This window comes from Pterocles gutturalis, unplaced genomic scaffold (assembly GCF_000699245.1).
Source record: "Pterocles gutturalis isolate BGI_N339 unplaced genomic scaffold, ASM69924v1 scaffold8658, whole genome shotgun sequence".
Lineage (NCBI taxonomy): Eukaryota > Metazoa > Chordata > Aves > Pterocliformes > Pteroclidae > Pterocles > Pterocles gutturalis.
The window spans coordinates 616-16,382 of record NW_010120427.1 but is presented as its reverse complement, the minus strand read 5'-3'; the positions used below and the strand labels follow the sequence as shown (position 1 = coordinate 16,382).

The 15,767-nt window shown below is 37.7% G+C and overlaps 1 protein-coding gene across 1 annotated transcript; it reads right to left on the bottom strand.

Moving 5' to 3' along the window:
- Nucleotides 1-2,404: 2,404 nt before the first annotated feature.
- GATM (glycine amidinotransferase (L-arginine:glycine amidinotransferase)) lies at nt 2,405-10,672 on the bottom strand. Its single transcript, XM_010076900.1, has 7 exons — nt 10,466-10,672; nt 9,047-9,237; nt 7,355-7,492; nt 6,910-7,074; nt 4,933-4,996; nt 4,639-4,755; nt 2,405-2,715 (listed from the first exon to the last, which is right to left on the bottom strand). The coding sequence occupies exons 1-7, from the start codon at nt 10,560-10,562 to the stop codon at nt 2,603-2,605; spliced, it is 885 nt and encodes a 294-aa protein (XP_010075202.1). The 5' UTR covers nt 10,563-10,672; the 3' UTR covers nt 2,405-2,602.
- Between the last annotated feature and the right edge of the window lie 5,095 nt (nt 10,673-15,767).

Genomic DNA, 15,767 nt, shown 5'->3' with positions numbered 1-15,767 from the left:
CAGCTAATCTGTGTATGAACTTCACCTAAGTAAAACAACACAACTCCTCGTTAATTCTTGAAGCTGCTCTTCAAATTACTATTACAAATAAGAAGGCTAAAGCTAAACTATTATATTGGAAGCTTTGAAACCTATTTTTTGTCACAGTCTAAAGAAGAAAGCATAGTAAAAGCATTGCTTTCCTGTTAAACTAGAAGCCTAAACTTCCTAGTCAGTACTTTGGTTTGGTTGAATTGCTTACTTCAGCTTCCTAAAATGCACTGAAGAAAAAACATCAGAGAGACAGGCCTGCTGTAAAGACAGCTTTGTGACAGCATTAGAACTTATGTGTTTGCCATCAAAGTAATAATTACTACACTTTCTTTAAACCCTAGGAAAACAAGTAAGTGTTGAGTAGATTCAAAGAGTACATGGTTCCATGGAAATGTAACACATGGGAACTAAACTTAAGCTTTTACTCCATTGCTGAAACTAAACGTGTCTTGAATATTTCTCTGTGATGTCAAAATCTCCAGACGATGCTATTTTTGAAGGACCTACACCTTCATTATCAGAATAAACAGGCAGATGTACCTCCAATCCTTCTTCTCCTATTGCTCTGAAGAACAAGAAATAAATTATCACATCAGAGTGGATTGTAGCATGTTTTCCAGAGAAAGGAAACATTAAGGTCATGGCACATGCAGTACTTTCATCACTGGATGCCAGTCATGTTCATTTAGGGGGGAAAAAGAAACTGTAATGGTCTTATACAACAATTGCTTCAGAAGAGTACACTGAGATGAAGACAGAACATTTGTAATGTTCATATAGAGCTCCACTGCCCTGTCAAGTAGAGTTGATGTGTAACATGATATGAAAGTATAGCCTCCTTAATCCTGGAGGTATCAGGAGTGCATGTGTCCTGCTACTAATCCACATTTTGACAGAGTTTTTTATGGTTTCAGCTTGTGCCAAGCACAAAGACATCATTTCAGCACTACAGCATGCAGAACACTGGGAAAGATGACCTGCTGTACACACTGCTCTGCACAGCTGTCCACCTGCATAGTCAGTATTGGAAAGCAAAGCTTGGTTACAAGAAGACTGAGATGAATTTCCATTGTCTAAAAAACCTTGACTTTTAAGGGAAAAGAGAGCATCTCTACATGGTCAAGTGCTGGCAGCTGTCTCGTTAGCTTTTCCAGAGTGTCATATTTTAAAGCATTCTAGATTGTTGATGTATATAACCTGTTCAGTTGTACCCAACTCTGGGTAAAATATGGCCATAGGGCTTATATGTGAGCATGTTATGCCCAGCAGCTTTTCTGTCAAGGTGCACTGCATTATCTGGCTTAGCAGATTCCTCCACACTCTGGTAAGAAACATCTATTAGTGTTACTTTGCCCACCAGTCATACTTCAGTGCAAAACAGAAGCAGAAACATACTAAATTCTGGTAAGAAACATCTATTAGTGTTACTTTCCCCCACCAGTCATACTTCAGTGCAAAACCGAAGCAGAAACATACTAAATCAACAATATAGTACAAGGGTTTTCTGCATCATACAAGTAACTAAGATGTTACATGTTTTACAGGGAAAAAAAAAATCCATGTATATTTTGTACTTCCATCTGTATTCTACAAACATGTACCCATCCAGACATCTCATGCATCTTCATTTTCAGAAGGGCAACAAATTGACAATGCAAAAAAACTTTATTAGCATTAAAAAATACATGTTCAGTAATCAATACTCAAATACCTTCACAGCATCTGGCATGTTTGATACATCCTGTATCTGCTACGGCTGGAGGAAGAAGGGGTTGCAAGATGTCAGAGGTTTAGGGTTAGAGGGGAGTTGTTGGTGTTTTGGTTTTTTTTTTAAAGTTATGTAAACAATTCAGAGTGAAACCTGTACAAGCAGAATATTAGCTATCATTTGTACACTTAAATAAAAAACAATTTCAGCAATACAAAAAACAATATTAAAAAACAGTATTCAGATGCATGACATGCATCAGAAGAAAATGTAGGAGGACATGGCAAGTAAGTGAACATGTCTTAAAAGTTAGATCATACTGGAAATTCTCTGTAAATATCTGTACGGCTTGACATGAAAAACATTATAAAATTGCTTGATTCTATAAGAAATCTGTACAATTGCATCTAGTTTAACTTCATTAAACACGAATGTATTGGAACAATAGACTGATTAAAAGGAATAAGAAAAGTTTACTCAAGTTTAACATTTCAAGCTGCCTATTTGATAGAGCAACTGGACAGAGGTAGATGTCCAATATTAGTGGCCAAGCTATTCTAGCATGACCTTTTAGCTATCTTGTCAAGTTTTTACATTCAAAGCCAATGTGGAAAGGCTTCATAGATGAAGGATGTCTTTCAGAAAGCCAGACAGAAAACCTGTATTGCTGATGGAAGTAATTTCAATTGTACTGCTGAAAGTGAAGAGTATGTAAGAATAAATCATTTATCAGACCACTGTAAGGACACCACTGATCAAGCACTAGAGCTCATGCAGTCATTTTAACAAGAATTAAATTAATTTGTTCATTTCCTATGCCTATTTTAGAAGCTGAACCATTGCTACATATCTGGCTCATAACTAGTCAAAATAAGATTGCAGGGTACCACGGCGGCGGATGTCACATGTCCAGCAATGGAAGCCACCTCCCAATGAATTGGCATGGCGAATATTCACTTTAATTGTAGAAATGCCTGCAAGAAACATACATCACATACTTTAAAATTAAAATCTCAAATTCATGTGGTAAGCTTTGATCAGAACATCAGATAACGCTTTATCAGACCATATGGCTAGATGCAAGTATGGAAAGTATTTCCTACTCATTGGTTAAGAATTTATTTTCCCAAACTCTAGGCAGAGAACAAGCTAGGAACATAGCTGGCTTGTTTATTCCAGCAATACCTTCAGGAATACACAGTGCCTGGAGCACGGATGGTGTTTGGTGTGTTATAATGTGCCAGTAATAAAAAGTTCTGGTTTCGTGGTATATAAAGAATTTAGCTGATATTCTGCTACAATATATGACCAGGGCACATTTACATAAATCTGTGTGAGTATTTATGGTTCAGAAGCACTGAATGTGCTTTCAAGGGCCATTCAAGAAAAGAAGCATTCAAAGTATAGAGCTCTGAAAGGGGAAAGAGGCTGTTATTACCTAGGTTAGGCTTCCTCCCACTTCTTTTCTGCTCTGACGTTTCAGCTGTGACTCAGCTTATACAAAATCCTAACAGATAGACTAGGATCAGAAGACTTTTCTGTTATGAAGTTTGCCTTTTTGTTTCTTGGCACTGTCAGGAGCAGCTCAGCAGAAGCTATCATATAGGTCAGCAGCAGTTTTGTTCCCAGTAGACCCATCTCAGTCCTAGGAGCTTACTGACTACCAGAGTTTATTTAGAGCTCATATAGACTGTGAAGTTCAAGCATGAAAGATGTCATGATTAGCATTAATAGCCTAATTTTTAAAGTACTTTCAAGCATTTTATAAATTCTCAGCTCCTTGGTCATGCAGAGAATTGAAACAACCTAAGATTGAAAAGCTAAGTGATGCACTAAAGGTTGTATAGCCAGTCTTTAAAAGCAGATTAAAGCATTAGATTGCATGGTTCTCACCTGCAATCATCTCAGATTTAATGTAAGCTTCAGTAAGTGCACTCACATCCATGGCACCACCCTTCTTCTAGGTTCACAATTGCTATCTTCTACCTTTGGATCATTCTCTCCTTCCCATCATTTTTCTCCCTTTAAAGGAGTCTTCTGCTACTGGGGAGTATTATCTTTTACTCGACAACACAATGATCCCTCACTTCCCTTGACTTCTCATCTATCTACCGGTCTTCTTTCTACCCTGTCAACTTTTGCATCACCATGTACCTGCAGCAATAGTCAGCTGGCTGTAGCACCAATCAATCTGGCTACCCTCCTACTATGAGCCACAGATAAATCTACTTGCATTTTTCCCTCCCAGCATGACGGAAGCAGTTGGATTAACTGCATGAGTTCAGATTTTTAAGTCTATATTATTTGTCTTTGCGGTGAGCTGTACATAATAAGACACTCAGATTTTATATTCAGTTACAGTTCTCCAGACACTGCATATCTAAAGGAATTCTATCCTATCATAAGGCTACCTCTCACAGGACCAAGATTCTCCATAAATGAGCAGAAATACCTGGGTTAAGTGGTCTCAATTTGACAGTTTAAAGTACAATGACTTTGAAACTAGAAAAATCTGAAAGCATTTTGGCAATGAGGGATAGCCAGCTATGCATCACTCAGCAATATGTGCACTCAACCTCTCCAAGACAGATTTTGACCTCAAAACTTAACGGACAGTTTTACATTAAAAGAGCTCATTCAAAAGCGTGATAGCAGTAACTTTAATCGCTACTCATACCTTCATTTGCTGCAAGTGTAGGGGGCACAAGACGTAAAAAGCCCATATTCATATACTCAAGTATTCAGGAGAGAAATCACTGAATGATTCTTACTTGCTAATGCATTTGGTTGAGTACCTTTTCCAGTGCTGGCTGCTTTGACTACTTTCATCCTGATGTGTATAGCTGATATCAAGATAATTTAATTTTAAGTACATGTTGGAAAATGTTAGGACATACCCAGATTTTCAAACATCTTCTGAATTGATGTCTCATTGGCATCCACCATCACACGTTTCTCATCCAGCATTAAGACGTTCATGGAGAGCCATTTAGAAGACATCCACAGTGGGTGATCTAAACACACGAGAATGAACCTTCTACTGTACCAATGTTCATAGAATCATTAAGGTTGGAAAAGACCTCAAGGATCATCAAATCCAACCATCAACACAACACCACCTAATATGTTGTCCCATATTAATACTCTTAAGAATAGTCTTGGAATTCTTAAAAAAGAAAGAGTGAATATACCATCTGGAATGAGTGGCACTGGGGGGCGAATCACGGTCCAGCCTGCTTTCTTGAAGAGCTCAATCTGAAAGAGCAATTTAATTCGATCCTAAACAGGGTTCATAAAGTATCACATTATGTCCTCCAACCTATGCCACATTTTCTCAGGCTACTTCAATATGCAGACATCCCTTTCCCTCCATTCACTACTCTCACCCTCATTCAAGTTCCACCTACAAACCCAGTTTTCATAAAAGCATTTTTTGAAAGCCTTTCCAAACTTTCCCTATCACTAGCATTTGTTTCTGCTGGTTTTATATATGTTAGGTATACTAAGATATGTTAAAGACAATAGGTAACATGCAGTTTAGAGCCTGTGAAGTAAAGATACTAGTAACAGCACAAAGGGATTAATTGATTTCTTTATTCTATTGTTTCTTCCCATGTGACTGAAAAGCCATTGATATGAATTACACTGTCATTTACAGAAACAAAGCCACCAAAAATACTAAATAAAATTACGCTTACATCATGCTTCGTAAGAAACTCAATATGACGTTTATTTAACAAAGGGAACAAAATAAAGGCATCCTAGGGAATAATTTGTGTCTCTAACAATTACACAGTTAAGTTAAAAGTAAGAGGAAGATAATTCGGCTAAGAATTGACTTTTCAACTTCATTGCCTGAATACTTGGAAGAGCGCTTTATTCAAGTGTACCACGAGGTGGAGCTCCGATTCTGAAAACTCAAATAACCAGCCTGGCCTGCCAGGACCTTAAAGAAAAGTCCCCTTTCACGTGCACCTCACCCCCATTTCCTGGTCATCCAGAACTGCCAAATCAGTTCTTATGAGAGAAAGCTGCATCTATCTTTCCTATCTACACAGACAGAAGCTTTCCATTCAAAAAGTCCCAGCACGTGGGTTTAGCACAAGCAGACCAAGAGCCTCCTCTTGCAAGCAAGATTATGAAAAACAGGGGAAGGGAAAAGGGGAGGAAAATACTATGCTTTTTTTAAAAAAAAGCATGTTCTCATAATGGATATTACAAGAGGCAGTAATTCAATGGGACCATCTGCATTCCAGCCACTTGCTGAGAGGAGACTAATATTGCTCCTAAGAGCTATGCTGTGCACATGGTTTCATTATCTCTGCAGCACACAGCTCTTACCCACCGATTTAGTATTGGCCCAGCTATTCCCATGTGGTTGTAACAGCTCGTGAAATCATGGGGATTCTCACAAGAAACCTCAAGCACTGACAGCACAGGTAACATGTCTGTAACAGAGATAAGCTCTTACTCTCTGGAGAGCTTTCTGATCTGATTGCACTGTTAAGGAATATTAAGCTTTTTCTCAGATTTGAAGTTTAGAAGACTTCTTCACTTTAGAAGTGTTGGTCTTACATACCAAACCATGTCTCTCCTCTTTCCAACTCTTCAACAAGTATTTCTCACTCAGTTACTCAAAGCTGAATGCCTGAGCAATTACCAGCCTCCTGCTATTGGTACAGTTAACAATACCGAAGGAGAGGCTTCCAAAATAAGAATAAAAAGAGCGATTATTCATCTGAACAGCAGAAAACCCTCAATTTCTCCTTGGATACAATTAATATATTTAAGTAGTGGAAGTGTTCAAAGAAGTAGTATATCCTATGTACTTGCTTTGATACCGTATTATTACAAAATAAATCACTTCCATCATATTTAAGAAACACACAACACAGCCACTAAGCCTCACAATAAGAAAGCACAAAGAGCAGTAGCAGGAAACTGGATGAGAACAATGGTCATTACACTGCTGAGAAAGTTCTAGAGACAAGATGCAAATGCATCTATAAGTTCCTGAAGAATTATCTGAATGTTATTTAAATTCAATAACTTAATATTATTCAAGGGTATACAAAATAAACCTGTGGATTAGCAATTATCCAGCAGGCACCTAATCCAGATGACTCATTTTCAAACACAAAACACTTTCCCCTCTGCTACACTCTTACCTGATGGCAGGGACGGTCTGGGTTTGAGAGCACAAGACCAGGTCCAATTATATTAAAAGTGGCATCAATGTGCATAGGGTTAGGATCCTTAAAGGATATTATATGCACTCTATAGTCTGGTGCAAGATGTCGCCTCATCCATTCAATGCCCATGTAATTTGTAACCTGAAAACAGAACAAAGTAAGTTTCACTAGGCTAGAATATAAACTGCATCCAAGCTTAGGTTTTATTTAAATAAATATCTAAAGCTAAAATTATAGACGTTTGTGCCTTTAGCTAACCTCATAGCTGTAACACAGTCTCATCCTATGTATCAGACACTCTACAAATATTTCTTTTGTCAACACTATTACTTTAATGCTGTTCAGGAATTTATAAAGACATAAATACAAGTACCAATCATTAAGATAGATACCAAAACTGGTGGAAGAAACCTTTTTTTACCTGGCTCCTTTGTACAAAGATATCTCTTCCAGCTCTCATGAAGTCAGCAGCATCAAAGCATGGCTCAAATTCCGTAGTTACAAATTTTCCCTGAGCAGCCAGTTTGTGCCTGTCTTCAACAGAGCGGATTGGATAATCCTAGTCATAGAAAAAAGAATAACAATTTTAGGTTGGAGATGGTAAGGGAAAGTTTACAAACTATTTGCTACTGAAGAGTATTCTGAAATTAGGAAAATCTGTTTATACTGGTAGCTAGTATGTTCCTTGGAGGTGGTTTGGTTTACTTGTTACCAGAATTAAAAAAAAAAAAAAAGAAAGCATAAACGTGTGAGTTTAAGTAAAAGGGTTTAAGTACAGTCAAGAATAGGTGATAAGAGTTATACCAATAAATTAATTGCTCTTCAGAGCCACTCTATCTATAATATTCTGGCTTCTGAATCAAAAGTACTTGTTACCAGTGAAGTTTAACTGTCAGTCCAACAAATAACTGCAGTGGCAGAATACTGGTATGCAAGCTATTTCCTAACAAACATAGGCTGCCTACTCTTTCCACATTTTAGAATGCAGCAGTACTTCAAACTAGTAGGTATGTCTTCAGTAATTTAAATAGATTTTAGAATTAAACAATGCAATTAAGAACAAATGGGGTAGAAAAACCAACACAAACAAAAACTACTGAATAAGTAGAATAATAGAATAATTAAGGTTGTAAAAGACCTCAAGGATCATTAAGTCCAACCGTCAACTCAACACCACCTAACTCACTAAACCATGTCCCTAAGCACCACATCTACATGTTTCTTGAACACCTCCAGGGATGGTGACTCCACCACTTCCCTGGGCAGCCTATTCCAATGCCTGATCACTCTTTTGGTGAAAAATTTTTTTCTAATATCCAGCCTAAACCTCCCCTGGCACAACTTGAGGCCATTTCCTCTTGTCCTATCACTTGTTACTTTAGAGAAGAAGTAAGTATGCTTTAGAACAGGCTCTGGAAGTTTTCTAATAATGACAGATTGCTCTAGGATAATTTTGCTTAACAAAGACTTCTTCACATCATTGAGATATCACTGTTCCTATAAATAAATAAAAAAAAAAAAGGTGTGAATTGCTTAACAAAGACTTCTTCACATCATTGATGAGATATCACTGTTCCTATAAATAAATTAAAAAAAAAAGGTGTGAAAGCATGTGGGGGCCCATAAGAAACTACCAAAATTGTCTGAGTCAAAATTATTACAGAAGAAAAAATTATGAAAATATTCACTTAAGTATTTTGAAGGTAAATATTCACAGTTCAGATCCTTCACTATTTCTTTTATGTAACTTTCAAAATACTAATTATCAAGAAAACAAGGATTATGAGGTTTTTTTCTGTGAAAAAACAATATATTCTTTCCCACTTTTCTGATACACTCAGGACATTTAGACTTTCTCAGGGAGTCTTACTTCTTTAAAGTAATCTTTGTGATGTCTTTCTAGTATTCCTTCCTCTTTAGTAATGCTAAGTTGCAGCCAGTAATCAAAACAATTCATAACAGATTTGAATTCAATAGGCACAACTTCCTGTTTCTTATTCCCTAATTGCACACACTCAATTTACCTGGAAAAGCTGCAAAATATTTGCATATGTTAGAAAAACCACAAATGTCCAGAGTTGTTTTGTTCCCCCCAACATAATGAGAACAATACCTGATCATAGAGTTCATCTGCCATTGTGGGTTTGGGGGCAGTTGTCCACTTAGCACCAGCATTGAAATAATCTTTGATTATTCGTCTATATGCTCTGTACTCAAAGAACCGAGCACGCCAAGCCATAGGCGCTTCAATGATTTCATTTCCCACCACCAACAGGATGTCTCTTGGCATGGCAGCATACATACCTGAAAGGAAAAAGGCCATTAATGTATTAGACAAAAATGCTTTTCTCAGCTCTTTCATCTTATTAACTTTTCACCCTCCTTTTTACCATTACTTCTAGCTGAAAGACTAGCAAAAAGCATCTTTACAAAAGTCAGGAAACCAGCACATAATCTGAGGACCTTGCATTCTTCAGTAAGTTTTCAAAGTGACATCTTTTGTTCAAAATACGTGCAATAATTTGCTACAAAGCCTCACTCATAACAAGTTCACAGCTAGATGAAAGCCATCCACAATCTATAAACCTTCACTTCATAATCTGGTTAATGGAAATTAACTAGACAAATACTTATTCATTACTCAGACTACTTTAAAAAGTGGTGATGGGCAGCAAGTTTTCCAAGTGGACCTCACTTCTTTATATGCCATCCTTTTAAAAAGTAATAGCACAGAAGAGGAATTTGATGTAACACAGAACTTGTGCAGGAAGCAGTCCTATTGTACTTTTCATTATCATTATCTGCTCCCTAATGAATTAGAATTCCGCTGGAACAACTGAAGAACACATTTGACATGCAAGGAGCCTGGAGACGATGCTTGATGCAAAGCTGAGTATGAGCCAGTGTGCTCTGACTGCAAATAACCAAAGCCACATGGTGCTATAGAAGGAGGAATGTGGCCAGTAGGTAAAGGGACATTCAAATTTCCTTGACACTAGTGAGGATCCTCCTGGAAAACTGTTTCCAGTCTTGGCCTCCATAGTTTAAGATAGATCCAACTCTAGGACGCACCAAAGGGCTATCAAGACAGTCAGGGTGGCCTTACAGCACATGACCTGGGAGAAGCGGAGAGACTTCAGCTTACTGCATGTGGCAAGTAGGGGACAAAGCAGTAACAGCCTACAGATACTTTCAGGGACACTAAACATGACAGCTGAACACTTCTTGGTAGTGGCCGTGAAAACACTGTAAGGGAATCTGGCAACAAATGGTGGTGTGGGAAGTTAAAGTTAGGTATTAGGAAAATGTCTTTCGTTAGGAAGTCCAGCAGCACTGAAATAGGTCAGCAAACCAGGTGGCACACTTTCCATCTCTGGAGATTTTCCAAGTAGTAGCTACATAAAGCCATCACTGACCTCATCTAGCACTGTCAATAATCCTGCTCCAAGCAAGAAGGTAGGCTAGATGACATCCAAAATGTCTCAGACAGATGCTAAACAGACAAGGCCTTCAACAATGGAAGAATATTTACCTGTAGACTCAAAATCAGGTGTTTTATACTTCACAGACCAGTCAATTGGATCAGGCCTCTTGACAATTACACCTTCTTTTTTCAAAATATTGCACATCTCTTCAATTTCAGCAATAGCTTTTTTTAAATGGTCTTTGGGGAAGCTCTGGCCTCCAAATTTCTGATAAAATCCCCAATACTTTTCATATGTGTTGGCCTAAAACACAAGGACAGGTAAGTGATAAAGAATAAGCATTTATTATTTTGGTAGAGTGAAAGAGATGTATAAGACACAATTCTTAATGTTTAAAGTTTTTGTTCTTCTTCCACTGACTCCCCATTGCTTTGTATGCGTGATGACCCTAGCATGTTGTAGTGTGCCTTATATTTGATTCCTGCGATACTTTGAAGAGTTGCTAAGAATAGTAAATGTCCTGCTGATTCTTCTAAAATAAAGAGGGAGAGGAGGAAAAAAAGCTTCAATACTCCAGATAAATCCACAGTTATTCCTGGCTGAGAATCCCTATCCTCGTAGCACCCTGCTGTCTTTTTTTTTTTTTTTTTAGTCTTTACTACTTCTATTTATACTCACCATTGGCAAGCTTTCACTCTGATGTTTTATGACATGCATGTGTCCAGTTACTGAACTTAGATAAGTGCAGGTGTTAGACTACTTGTGAATGGCTCATGTCTTCACAAATACTTCCATACAGTAACTAAGTTAAGTTAGCCTTATGTGCTGAACCAACTCAGACAACTAGCAGATAGTTTCAGTGCTGCTGACAGACTGCACACGTGGTATGATGGCCAAGAAAAGCCCTTTGAAGAACAGCAAGAAAAAAGGGAAAGCCATTCTGGAATGTGGAGAAGTACACATTTCATTCCCACTTGCAAGTTTATTTTTTTGACTTCTAGATGGGATCTTCAGGATATTTAATTTCCTCATATTTTTGCATATAGATGGATCAATACCTTATATTAATAATTTCTACTGATAGAAATGCTATTATAAATACTGCAGTAAATATTTCTAGAAGTCTCTTCCCCTCTCTAGTCATAGCCCTACAGAAAATCCTATTATTTATCAAGTCACAGCTGAAAACCAAGGGGCCAGGTCAGATGAGGCTTTGAGCAACCTGGTCTAGTGGAAGGTGTCCCTGCCTCATGGTCCCCTGTTCTCATGGTTAAGAAAATCGAGATACATGATCAAAACAGATGCTGCTGCTTCAGTTCAGTGTCTTTGAGAGTACTTCATTCAGATTTATAAGCTGTGAAACCAGCAGTTTTGATGGGTCTCTGCTAACACTAATACGAGAGAGGAACAAGTGCATATGGAGCCCTTCTAGAATGACAGCAAAAAGGATCAGGAACAGGCAAGCAAGTGGTCAGGCCTTCCTTCTACCAGAGTCCTGCTCATTCAGGCAGCATGAGTGACAGCAATGGGATGCAGGAGAACCTCCCCTCCCAAACATGAAGTTATCTCCTGACACTGCAGTCCTGACTACCTTCCAGAAAGCAATGTTTTGGACAAAAACAATGCAATTATGTTCCTTTTGTGCTAGTAATGTCAGTGAGCCTGAGCAGGCAAGGGAATTCACCCGAAGGCATGCCTAATCTCTTCTAACAATCCAGGAATCCACAGTATTCTCTACTATTTCTGGATATTTGCCCTCACGCTAGATAAGTAAGACAGAAGAAATAAAAAATTCAATCTTTTAGACATCCTTAAAATGTATAGAGAGAGACCAGGCAAAGGTCTCAGCATGGCCGTCCTGCTCCTCCAGTACTGAAGCTTCTTCCCATCCTTCCTGAAGGAATTTATTCTTTTTCTCTAAGTGAGGTCTTGGGTAATTTGATCACCTCAGACGTGCCAGCTGTTCACAAGTCACATGCAGATCATATGAAATGCCTAGCATTCCTATGGAAACCTGTTCTGCTAATGAGATAAATTTGTCCTAAGGAGCAAAGCTAGTTATTTTCAGAGCCAGCCATGATGTATGTGAGTATCATTAATTCCTAAGAGGTGCAGCTCCCCTCTTTATCAGGTATCCTCTAATGCTGCTCTTTTTCAAACCTGAGAACTGACACTTGTGTTGCACTAACATGATGGCATCATCTTGAAGTTAAGACAGAGTAAGTTAAGACCCCATAACACTACTCATATTCCCTAACTTCTGAATAACTGGGAAAAGGGTATATGACTGGGATGTCTATTTCATACTAATTCAGGGTTTAGCTTTCAGGCCCCTTTGATCATATACATACAACTCATTTCAGACTGTTCAAAAAATACCATGGCCAGGACACAGAAAAGAGCTTTAAATAATCACCGCAATTCACCTTATAACTTACTGTCTGAAGGTACTTGAAAACAAAACAAAACCAAACCCTGTAGCAGCATTTAAGAAAAAACCCTTTCTTTTAGAAAGAAATTTAAGTGTGCTGTAAAAAAAATTGTCTTTAAGAAACAGCAGAATTTGTCCCTGTAGGTGCTATATATATTTTAAACACTTGTTGTGGAAAATAATTAACATTGACGATGTTAACGCTCTCATGATGTACCTTAAAGCTAGTAATGACAGTTATTAAATTTAGTACATTGAAACACAAATTCAGATCAAAATGCTTTTTTGACTAATTCAGTAAACACACACACAGAGCTTCTCACTCAAGATATATATATAATGATCTGTGGTAATAATACCTCTTCAAAAATAATTATTATTCACAAAATACACTGAAAAACATTGCAGAGTACAAAGCTATAAAGCTCAACTGTTTGACAGTGTCAACTGCTTCAGAAGAATACATCTGAACTGTGAAATTTTGACCAAAGTGCTAATTCACAAAAACGGCATCTTCCTAATTAACGTAGTCGTTAACCTCCTGACTTCGCATGTTTCCCAAGAAGGTATTTACCTCTACATAACTTACATAGCCCATTCAAGCTCCCAAAAGGATATGAAATAAAGTGTCAGCTTATTCATATTCATATGTAGGTCTCCCTATTAAGTTCATTCCTTCCTCCTCCTTATGCCAAGCACATCATTCCTACATCATGGCAGAAAGACTTGTGTATACCAAAACCACATCTCAAAGTACAAGAGAGTGCTGGATGCAGCCATACTTCCTGCACTTATTTTGTAAATAAATATTCATAAAATCTTAAAATACAACCTAGAAGTATCTCAAAGCAAGTATTTACCAAAATTGTTATAATTTGAGATGTGTTTTTCAAAGCATCTCAGGTACAAAACCCAGATTTTTTTCTCCTTGGACAACTCAAATTCACTAATTAAAAACTTCAGGTTTTATAACCAAGGACCCTCATTCATATTTGGCAGAAGGCATGTGATACACATCAACCCTAGTATTGCTACACACAGGGACAGGAACAGGGATTTCTGGCTGCTGTATTACACTGGAGCAACACACACACACGCACCTTATCCTTCAGCCACATAGCAGAGATTCGAACAATAACTGAATCTATTAGCATCTTGCAGTATTGGTAAAGTAGGATTTGGACTACTGTTTGGATTATTCAGGAACACCCCCAGGTAAAGTTACTGTCGCAGTTTCTACAGCATAACTTAAGACAAAAACAGAGAAAACTAGAGGAAACCATACCTGAGCTGGCATGCTGTTATTGTGGTGAATGTATTCTTTAGACTTGGCAGTTTACATAAAGCAAAGCTAAAGCTTGCTTTAACCCAAAGTTGCAGGTATTTGAATTGCAGAAGTAATCCTATGCTTTGACATTCCTCACTGAGCTTTTGATATTGCATGTAACAGAAAGCCCTCATTTGATTGGGTATGGCTTAATATGCACTAGAACCAGCTACCTGTATAGCATGTCATACTTCAGCAAGTTATACATTTGAAAGACTATTTTTTCCTGACATTAAAGCAAGCCCTTGGCTACTACTTGAGAATATAACTTTGCTTCATTTAATGTTACAATGTAACAAAGTTGGGTTTTTTTTCCTTACTCTTTCTTATGGCAGTTCCTTATGGCAGTTTTAAATACATAAATGCACATACATACACTCATATATTAGAAATGCCAATGATCATTCACTTCTTTTTCTGGAGCTGCTAGAATATCTTTGGAGTGTCTGACACATGATTCCAGAGGTCAGTAACTGAGCTTCAGCTTTCAAGGTGTAGATACAAGCCATAGTGAAGTCAGTGGTAAAGTTTTCCTTGCACTCACTGAGGCCAAGATGCCATCTCAAATGTCCCAGCGTAAATCAAATGGTTACTCCTCTATCTGGGGATTAGAACTAGCAAGTAATTCATTCACACTCTTGCAGCTTTGCCCAGAATCATAGCCCAGATTCTAATGAAAAATATACAGACATAAAAGGGGCTGCGGGAAGAGAAGTTTTCTCCAAAAGTACATCCCAAACTTCCTCTAAGCTACCATTTCCAGCACTTTAAATCTATTTTCAGTATCTTTGTTTGACATTCCTTCAATGTCGGATCAGAAGAATTCCCTTTCTTTAACAGAGATCTTCTGGTCAACTTTGACAAGAAATCCTCTAAAATTTTACTGAAGTCCTTTCAGCAGAAGTAGCATGCCAGCTCATTTTGCTGTGATAGCCATGGATTATGTGCTGCCTTGGAGGCAGTACTGTACCATGACACTGGAAGAGAACAATTCAAGATCATCCATCCCCACAAATGCGGGTAACAACATATTCATCAATTTTAAAGTCCAAGTAAAGTACACAATGAAAATCTGGAGCAAGCCCATTGTCTGAGTGTTCCTGTTCTAAAATATAACATTTAGGTGAACTAAGAAATGTGTATTTATTTTGGTTGCTGTTGCAGTTTTAGGCATAGAGAAACCCTGAAAAACAGAGGAGTATCTGTTTCCATACAATACTACTGTAGCACATAAGAGTTTCAGTGAGCTTAAACAGAATGATCCTGCTAGTCTACAGCTACAGAACTCAATCTCTCTCAGACTATTAAGTAGAAAACAATGTTTTTTCCAACTGGTAACCCTACTTAGTGTTGAGCCAAATTAAACTTTTATCAGTCCTACAAACTATCTCAAATGCTAGAGTGTGTACTTTGATATCATCAGGGCTATATTACTAGAGCAGATTATACTCTCTACTACTGACTTCTGTTAAAACAGCTAATTCAGCTGCAAGTGGGAAGAAAATGCATAGCCCCACCAAAGTGGCTATTCTGTAAAGTTTCATAAGTGTAAACAACTACTTTGAAAGTAGAATCCTCAAGAGTAAACACCTTGTGCACTGTAAAGCTTAAGCAAATTTTATATGTAAAAACCACATTAATTCCTACTTAA

What these genes read in the sequence shown, in the direction of transcription:
- GATM (XM_010076900.1), bottom strand. Translation starts at nt 10,562, where the DNA reads ATGTGCAATATTTTGAAAAAAGAAGGTGTAATTGTCAAGAGGCCTGAT. An exon ending in CAGATGAACTCTATGATCAG is followed by an intron (nt 7,493 to 9,046) that starts GTATTGTTCTCA and finishes TTCTATGACTAG; the next exon opens with GATTATCCAATCCGCTCTGT. An exon ending in CAGACCGTCCCTGCCATCAG is followed by an intron (nt 4,997 to 6,909) that starts GTAAGAGTGTAG and finishes TTGCTCTTTCAG; the next exon opens with ATTGAGCTCTTCAAGAAAGC.